Source organism: Brassica oleracea, unplaced genomic scaffold (genome assembly GCF_000695525.1).
Source record: "Brassica oleracea var. oleracea cultivar TO1000 unplaced genomic scaffold, BOL UnpScaffold00579, whole genome shotgun sequence".
Taxonomy (NCBI): Eukaryota; Viridiplantae; Streptophyta; class Magnoliopsida; order Brassicales; family Brassicaceae; genus Brassica; species Brassica oleracea.
In genome coordinates, this window is record NW_013617422.1 from 43,768 (window position 1) to 53,758 (window position 9,991).

The 9,991-nt window shown below is 31.6% G+C and overlaps 1 protein-coding gene across 1 annotated transcript in view; it reads right to left on the reverse strand.

Annotated features, from left to right (window-relative positions):
- Positions 1–4,747: 4,747 nt before the first annotated feature.
- The window catches only part of LOC106319728, a 9,894-nt gene continuing 4,650 nt past the window's right edge, over positions 4,748–9,991 (reverse strand). Inside the window, exon 4 of the mRNA XM_013758111.1 lies at positions 4,748–5,000. Within this exon, the coding sequence (XP_013613565.1) occupies positions 4,833–5,000 (168 nt within the window). The 3' untranslated portion in view covers positions 4,748–4,832. The remainder of the gene's footprint in view (positions 5,001–9,991) is intronic.

Genomic DNA, 9,991 nt, shown 5'->3' on the forward strand with positions numbered 1-9,991 from the left:
TGTTCTCAATTCATTCAATCTGTAATCATCGAGTACAGACTTTGCGAATTCTTCATGTTTTGTTTTCTCATTTAAATGCAGAACTCTACACTCTCTACTGTCGACGTTGAATACATATCTGTTTTTCTTGATCTAGTTACCATAAACAATAATTACCGGATCCATAAGATCTCAGAGAAAGATGAAGAATAAGATGAAGAAGATAGATATATAGATAAATAAAGAAGATGAAGAAAAAAGATGAACATACAGACAAACGTAGTTGTAAAGTAGTTCGTTAGCAATGACATGGCAAATCCGAGTTGATGACATGGCAGATGACATGGAAAATCGGTTAATCAGCCGACAAATAAATATATAACTCAGCCTCCGTAAATCAGCTCTCATTTACAATGTAAGTCAGCTGAACCATGGAAATATTTCAGTAATTAATCTTTTGATCCTTAATCAGCCGTAATTAGGATGAAAAACGATAAATCAGCCGTATCGTCACATAGATCAGCCGTCAAACGAATGATATTCTAGTAATTAATCTTTCGCTAATAAGTCAGTCGTAACCGAGCTGAGTTTACTGTTAATCCATCCTATTACAGCTGACTAATCATAAACTCAGCCGTAACAACATCACATTAGTCAGCCGTAAATTAGATAACTCAGCGAGTCGATATTCATTAACTCAGTCGGGGAGACATAACTTAGCCGTCTCTTAGTTACAACTCAACCAAATTTTCCAGAAAACAAACTGCCGATGTATAAGTCAGCTGTAACCTTTGTCTGTAAGTCAGCCTTTATCTCATAAATCAGCCATATTTATGTAATTTAGCCGTACAGTCCGGCTGATTTATGTTCTTAAGTCAGCCTTTTCCTCTTAACTCAGACGCGTTTGTTTATTCAGCCGACATGTAGTTATAAATCAGCTGTAACAACGTATGTAGCGAATTACGGCTGGCTTAATGAAAACACGGAACATAATTTCTACGTGGCGCCGGGTTTTTGCTTATGTGGCAGCGAAAAGTAATGGCATTTCTGTAAATATGTTTTTTCTCGAAACGTAAAAAAAAGGCACGCTTGGTATTTAAAAAAGGCCAGTAATAAAAAAAAGATCTGTATGGTTCTTGTCAATTTTCCTAAAATTTTGTATATTTAAGTAAACTTCCCAAGCAAAAAACCGAAAAAAAACAAAAACAAATCGGAAAGCGTAAGAGGAGAGGAGGATCCCAATGATCCTCCAAACATACTCGTTGAGACACCATCTTGGATATCCAAAACATACTTGATATCACTCAAATTACTCTAAAAAGTGAATTACTCTCTCAAATAAGATATTCAATTGTAGTACTTACGAATAGAATCCACAGAGAGTTAGGGAACCTAATAAATCTAATCAGATTAGTTAAGCTAGGTTTTTTTAATGATTTAAATGTAAAGTTACAGGTTTGTGAAGAACTAATTACTCGATTGATTGATTGAGGTTTTGGTACTTAAATGGAAATAACTAGACTTAGGATTTTTATTCAGGTAATCTGGATTATAATCTTACAGATGCCTAATAAGTTGTATGCATGATATTATAGAGCTCAACACTTAATAACAAACCCTTAGGATTTCGCTTTCTAGGTTTGTCTGTTGACCAGTGTCAATCGATTATTCTATAGGAATATCGATCGATACACTTGTTCAAACGTCGACCGATTATTCGATAGAATATCGATCGACGCTCTTGGTCAAGCGTTAATGTGCGGATTGAATATGCTCACTAAGCTTCCTTGATCAGCTCTCGCCTATTCTAGCAAACTTCCTAGATCAGCTCTCGCCTATTCTAGCAATTTTAGCTCAATTAGGATGGATTCAGGGTGAAATGCAAGCTATTGCTTATGTCTACAACTCTTAGGGCAAGTTCTAGGTAGCTAATCTAGAAACATGCAGTAATGACAATCCTAATAATGAATATCGCAACTTAGCAATCTATAGTTGGGGTTAATCTCTAATAACCTATTTAAACCCTAAAATCTAGCAAGAGAACTACTCAGGCATGGCCAAACAATTCATAACAACAATAAGGTATAAAAACTGCATAGAAAAATATATAGATATCAATGGAGTTTCAATCACAAATCTCTTTAGATCTTCTCTCCAATCTACTAAAAATCTTCGAAAACTTTTGCCGTAAAATCAGTAAAACAAGAAAGCACATTTTGCCTCTAACATGTTGGCAAAACTTATATAATTAGGTTAAAACTCGTCAGGGGTAATCTTGTAAATTGGTGAAGACTTGGGCTTTAAGTCGCCTGAGACCAAACGGGCGTTCTGCGCGTTTCGCTGTCGATCGATGTCACGATGTGAACATCGATCGATTATTCTTCCTAAATGTTGACCGATAGTCGAGCTCGATGGTTATCTCGGGTGCTTACTCCAAATATCTCCAAAATGTTTCAAAATCATCAATTTCCTCCAAATCACTCGTGATCCAATAAATATAGTAAATAGACTCTATAATATAATAATTAATAATTAAAACACTTATAAACTATGAGTAAAAGTGGGTCAAATCTATGGTCTATCACCATCTCTGGTGGATTAGTCATGTTCCAGTTAGTAGCTTAGGACAGAGTTCAAAAATCAAGTGGATGTTAGAATCATTTACGTTATGTGAAGGCTAGAATTATATGAATAAATCTGTGAAATCTTTTTTTTAATTTAGCGCTTTAACTAACGGTTCATTGATGTTCTTACACCGGAAGGTATAAAGATTCAAACCTTAGAAAATGTAAAATTATCTATCTAAATAAGATTTAGGTATTAATATTAGATCCTTTCGTCAATTCTTTTCTGGTCAAACAAATGAAATCCATCATGAATAATATAAGGGCTTATTTATGTAATAAGTAATAACTAAAAGAAAATAGGAAATTAGTTTTGTAGAGCAAAGATAAAGAGAGATATAAAGAGAGAGAAAAAAGAGAAAGAAACAGTATTTTTGGTTATTTAGCAAATTTAGGTTTTTTATGGTTATAGAATGCAATTTTCGATAACATAATATACATTAGACTTTGGTATACATGCCCCCTTCAAATCCAGATATAATATTTTGGATTTTTACTATTATGTTGATAAATTCTGATTTTTTATCTTTACGTTATGGTTTGGTTCTTCTAGAATTCGATATTTGCTATCCATTAGTGATGTATATAATAATTATTTTCTATTTTTTAAAATTGACTATTTTCTAATGCCCTTAAAATACAAGATTTTTTATGATATTATATATTGTATTTTTTGGTAACTTAAAAACAAAAAGTATTCATCATGATAGGTAGACCAAATAGAAACCAAAAGTAATAACAACGAGTCTACATTTATTGGTTTTTTTTTACATCAAACAGCTGATATATTACTCAAAATTAAGATGGTGTAGAGAACAGACCAGAGTCTACATTTATTGGTCAGGGGTGACTAGGGGTGGGCGTTCGGATACCCATTCAGGTTCGGTTCGGATCTATTCGGGTTTCGGGTTTTCGGGTTTAAAGATTTCAGTCCCATTCAGATATTTTTAAATTTCGGTTCGAGTTCGGTTCGGAACTTTGCGGGTTCGGTTCGGGTTCGGATAACCCATTTAAATTATTTTTAAAATTTTAATATTCATTATATGCTTAAAATTTCTCAAAATATATAAAACAAAATAATATATTACATATATATTTGTATAATATAGGTCAAAATACCTAAAATTAACATATAAATTGGTTTGATTTGAATATTTGGATAGAAAATCAATAGATATTTCAAGTATTTTGGTGTTTTGAAAATATTTTAGCTATTTTAGACATTTACTTTTGACTATTTATGTATATTTTCAAGTATTTTATACAACTTAAAAGTATATTATATATTTTGTATGTTTTTAATATATATTAAATCTAAAAATAAGTAATATATGTAGGTATATAAATCTATTTCGGTTACATTCGGATACCCGAAATATTTCGGTTCGGGTCGGGTTCGGTTTCCGTTCTTTAGATACCAAAATTTTGAACCCGTTCGGATATTTAATCAATTTCGGTTCGAATTCGGTACTATTTTTTTTGATCGAGTTCGGTTCGGTTCTTCGGATCTGGGTTTTTTGCCCAGCCCTTGGGGTGAGGATTGGTTGGCTCGTACATTTTGACCGTGTAGACCACTTTTATATGATGGGATTATATGAACCGTACAATCAGCAGCAAGGAGGGATTTATCAATCAGCTATTGTCAGTGTTCCAATGAGATTATGAGATTCAGTTTATAACTTACTGAATTCAAAAATTAAAAATCCCAAAATAAACTAACAAAACTTTGTGAACTAAAAAAGGAAAATTTCAAAATACCACTATGAAAATACCATTATTTTCTGTCTATATTAAAAACATCCTTATATAGATTCATATTTTTTTATAAGACTGTTTATAGAAATACAAATTTATAAACCTTTACAAATCATATAAAATTTATATTTTTATAGATCTTCGTAAGATAACATAATAAAATTATATTTCACAGTTTTATCAAACTTACTAACATGTTTATGAGTATTATAATATAGCATAAGAATGTTCAAAATTATAAACCAATTTATAAAAATGGTTTATTTGAAAATCCTACTCATTCTTGAAAAAATAGTATCATTTACTTTTCAAAATTTTTCTTTAATAAAAAGCTCTAACTCTGAGAATAAAGAAAAAGTGAATTATAAAATTTGATCGAAAGCCCAAAGAAAAAGATGGATATTGAAAACTCGATAGGTACACAATTGTGTATGATCGTTACATGGAGAGCAAAACTATTAAATAAATTAAACATTAAGGAGTCCTACCATAGTGCAAAACCATGACATGATCACTAGTTGATGAATCCCGAAGCGAGGTGAATGACGGGGAGGAAGATAATTTTGGACTCCATATTGTATCTCTTACATGCTGCATCGTCAACAACGGCGATAATTGTTGTCCTCTGCATCTTATCTCTATCTGTTTCCATTTGCAAGCATAAAACAAACCAAAATGAGTCAAAACCACAAATTTAACATGATCTGCAAAATTTTATAACCGATTTGATAACCTGCTGGCTAGCTGTTGAAAACATTACCCCGTCTATGACATGACTATAACCACTTAACTTCGAATTTTATGTGTTTTTTGTCAACAACATTAAAGAAACTTGGGCGGTGTTTGTTGTCGTAGTTAATGTAACGTATTCCTAACCCTAAAATCACACTTTTCATCGACTTGACGCCAAAGATACGAAGTGAAAAATACAAAAGCATCAAGAACAACTAAATTTTGGAACCAAGCGTTCGTGGCTTGGTGGTAAAGGAGGTACAGCTGTGCTGCCCGCCACCTGGGTTCGAGCTTTGGCCACAATAGATTTAGCATCCCTTCCGTTAGGGCGTTGGACCCCCTACGGAGATAGTTGGGAATGTGGCTGCCCAGATACCAGAGTTATCAAAAAAAAAAAAATATACCTCAATTTAGTAATTGGAAATGAATATTTTTTTAAAAAAGCACTATAAAAAGAAAATTCATTCAAGTTCAGAAAATTGTCCCTATAGATTAGAAAGAAAGACAAACCAAAATCTGGTCAGTTCCGGAAGGCTTACCGAGGCTGACACTACGGCTTAAAACCGCCCGCCACTTTTAATGATAACGGGGGCCTGGCATGACTTATCCCACAATGTGAACGTAAAAAAAAAAATCAACACTAGATTCATCTTACACTCGAGGATATTGTGTTTGCTTTTAGAAGAATAATAATTCAGCAAGAAATGAATTTTAGCGTTCTACTGGTCGCACCTCAAAATCACGTTTTCATGCACGTTTAATTCATCCAAAAAGATGCAAGTGTTCCTTTACGTAATCGGATAAAGTTTTGTTCTATTTTGCTGTTGAAAAGTCAAGCGTTCAAATCTAGTCTTCTAGTTATTGAAATACGTTGTTTTATGTTCTATTTTAGGAACGTGATTGGTTGGTGAGGAGACAATCAAGTCATTTCAAAACTTCTGCAAGTGCACCACTTGCGATTATGATGCGACATTTTGCACGTAACTTTAAGCCCACTATTAAAATTCTATTACGAAATAAAACATAGATATCTGCTACTAGACGAGAATAGCTGACCTTAGCAAGCATAAGCGTGACGACAGGGTTTGTTTACAACAATTCCACTTTAAAAAAACTGAACCGAAAGAGATACCTTGTATATGACCACAACCTTAGACTGGTCCTACTAAACCAAAATATTCACACATATGATTTTCTAATATCGGCCAAGATTTTTTCACGGTCAAGATCTTACTAGTTATAACTTATAAGAATACGCTGCATATATATTTTTTATTAACTCCTACGTACATATTATATTTCTAGGTCCTAAGTAGCAGTTTTCATTAAATTGAAGGTAACAAAGTTATAGTAACCTGAAAATGAATTTCGCTTATATCGGCTCCCAAACAGAAAAGATACATCGACTTCGGGATCTCAGGCACAACACGGTTTCACATCCCAGTGTCTTTTCCAAAACAATTTATGTTTTTATTTTGGNGTTTAAACCAGGATATAATTAAAGCTTTCTGTTAGAATCTGATAAATTTTTATTTTAGATGATGGTTCCGAAAGATATATGTTTTACTGTTAGCTAAATATATACTCCGATGGATTCGAAAGATATATGTTTTACTGTTAGCTAAATATATACTCCCTCCGTTTCCGAAGGTAAAATTTTTTAGATTTTTTTCTCGTTCCACAAATATAGATTTTCTATATTGTTAAAGTATTTTTTTATACTTTTGAGAAATATTAATTGAGAATATTTGAATTGATTAAATTTTACTGGTGGAAAATTATTGAAAAATGTATAATAAAGTAAAAAATAAATTAAATTATAAATATTTATTAAATTTTTAATAAGCGTTTATACTGTGGAGTATATGAAGCTGATGTACGAGAGGACGACAAAAAAATCGTAACAAAATATTAGTGATGACTTCTTTTCCAGGTATAATAAAAAGCTACAGTGGATATATCTCACACATCCAAAATCAAATAAAAAAGACGACAAAGATTATTGATTCCTAAATATATAGCCTTCCTGGTGAAGATGGTGCCTCTCGAAGAATAGAAAAGGTAGATAATGATATCTAGCTCCATAAATACATGACTGCCATCTAAATTTTCGTTTGTTAACCTACAGTCGTGAAATTGGTTTATATATGTATGAATATGTTACTATAGTATAAAGGGTATTGATTCTAATTTAAATGTCATGAACACTGAACAGTATCATTTCTACTCTACTAGAGGGAGATTTATAAATCGGCTTAACAAATATTCTCTAATTTGATGAAGAACATTGACAACTTTTTTATTAAAAAAAACATTAAACTTTAAACGCTTAGTATATTTAAACTTAAATATTTTTTAAACTTTAAAATCAGAAACGAAAAGAGAGAGAATAAAATTACAAGAATATATCATAATTGTGATGGATTTCTTGACTTTGACTTTATATACGAGTTAAATGACTGATGTCATGATTGTGACAGAAATTGATTTTTTAACAAACGTAAGCAATTTTTCTTCAGAAATTTCTTACAAAATATTTCTAACTTTTCAAATAATATGTAGAAATTCGCCTGATGATTTGTGTGTAACTCTAAATAGTTTAATAATGGGTCATCTTCATATTGCAAAACTAGTTTAAAAATAAATAAATAAATATGTTTTTGATCGCTTCTTTGTAAGCATAAGAATTTAAATGTGTGTGTATATATAATTAAAAAAAATTTACATCTAGAGACAATTTTTCACATTCAAATTATACTACAAGACACTTATCACTTGAGACACATTTTCTTTTGTCAAAAAGACTCATATGACCCTAAACTAAAGAGAATCTATCTCTTCTTCTTATTTCATTTTATTATTTTTCTTATTATACTTTATGTATTTATTTACTTTTATCTCAAGTTCTAAAATATATTAAACAAAAATAATTGTCATAATAAAATATATATAAAATTATATATCTTTTAAGATCTATGTTCATATATATATTATATATATTAATGTGTAAACAAAATGTGGACGTGGTCACAGAAGCGTGGATAACAGAATTATAAATTAGTTGTGGACATGAACATCTTAACATAATTATAAACTAGTTGTGGACATGGACAATATTCCTTGGATTCCATTCATCATCTCGGAATCTAAATTCAACTTTAATCAAAATTACATCCATCCACATCATGACAAAACGCAAATTTCTTAGATCAGAAATCTCTGCCATGCAAGATCTATTACTTTCCGACAAAAGGTAAACGCTTCTTCGATTTTTCTCTTCGCTCATACTCACAATATCATCTCTTTCTCATCTTGATTGAAGTTTAATTGCATATAATTTATCAATTGAGCTGAAGAAGCCAAGTGTTTGTATTGGAGATAACAGAGTTTGTGTCCATGTTTTATGGTATAATTTTAGTAACATGAGTCCATATCTATGTATTGTTGTATAGTTTTATGGAATCAAAACAGAGAGTTTGTCCACTTATCTACTATAAACACATTAACATCACATATCCACACATTACTCATCACTCATCCACACATCACTCGTCCACAAATCACTCAACCACGCATCACTCGTCCACAAATCACCCATCCACAAGTGTCATTTTCATTAAGGGCAAAATTGTCCACACTCTGTTGCTAGTCCACAACAAATTGTGTCACATATAAAAAGTGTTTTTAGGTGTAATAGAAAATCAAAAAGTGTCTCTTAATGTAATCTAACTCTGTAAATAAATAGTGGGATGGAATACTTTTTTAACTATTTTTACGAAACTCAAAGTAATCGTCTATTTACCCTACAATTGCCATATATATTCTGCGGTAATCGAAGAGAATGTGTTGAAAAGGCAGAAGAGAGATGTTACTATTTTTTAATTAATACAAATTATTATCATCACTTGATTAGAATAAATCACAGTTTAAAATGCTTGAAATCGACTTTGATTTAACTTTTAAATGGAGTATCAACTAATTAACTGAATAGGAAAAAATTTTACCTATAAATATTAAAATTAGTGAAGATTTGTAATGCTTGGAGCGGGAAAGACAATTCTTTTGGCTCGATGGAAAAGACAAAGTTAGCCATGCAAGCATCAATGCTTTCAAATCACGTTTTTCATGATCAAATGGTTATTTGAGTAAGAATTTTATATGTCACCGATTTCAATTGTCTATCATGGACATAGTGAAAGTATCAAATATCAATATAGAATGTTATAATCACAATACATTAATTATACATAAATCCTTGTGATGGTTTCGCGAAGTTTTAGTAATCGGACCAAATATCAATATATTCTTGCGACGACATGCATGCTCGAAAGAAAACAGGCAAAAAAAAACGAGAACATAAGCATTAAACGGATGTTTCGACGTTAGTTTATACGTCAAATGTTCTAGAAAGTGTTAGCCGTTTATTATACGGCAAATCTACAAAATAACACATTTCTAAGTTTATATCACAAAAATAGCACTCAAAAACTAAAATGACCAAAATAGCACATTTTTAAGTTTATCCTTTGAAAATTTTAATTTTTTATTTTTCAAAATTTGAAATCTTATCCCCAAAACCTCATTTCTCAACTCTAAACTCTAAACCCTAAACTCTAAACCCTAAACCCTAAACCCTAAACCCTAAACCCTAAACCCTAAACCCTAAACCCTAAACCCTAAACCCTAAACCCTAAACCCTAAACCCTAAACCCTAAACCCTAAACCCTAAACCCTAAACCCTAAACCCTAAACCCTAAACCCTAAACCCTAAACCCTAAACCCTAAACCCTAAACCCTAAACCCTAAACCCTAAACCCTAAACCCTAAACCCTAAACCCTAAACCCTAAACCCTAAACCCTAAACCCTAAACCCTAAACCCTAAACCCTAAACCCTAAACCC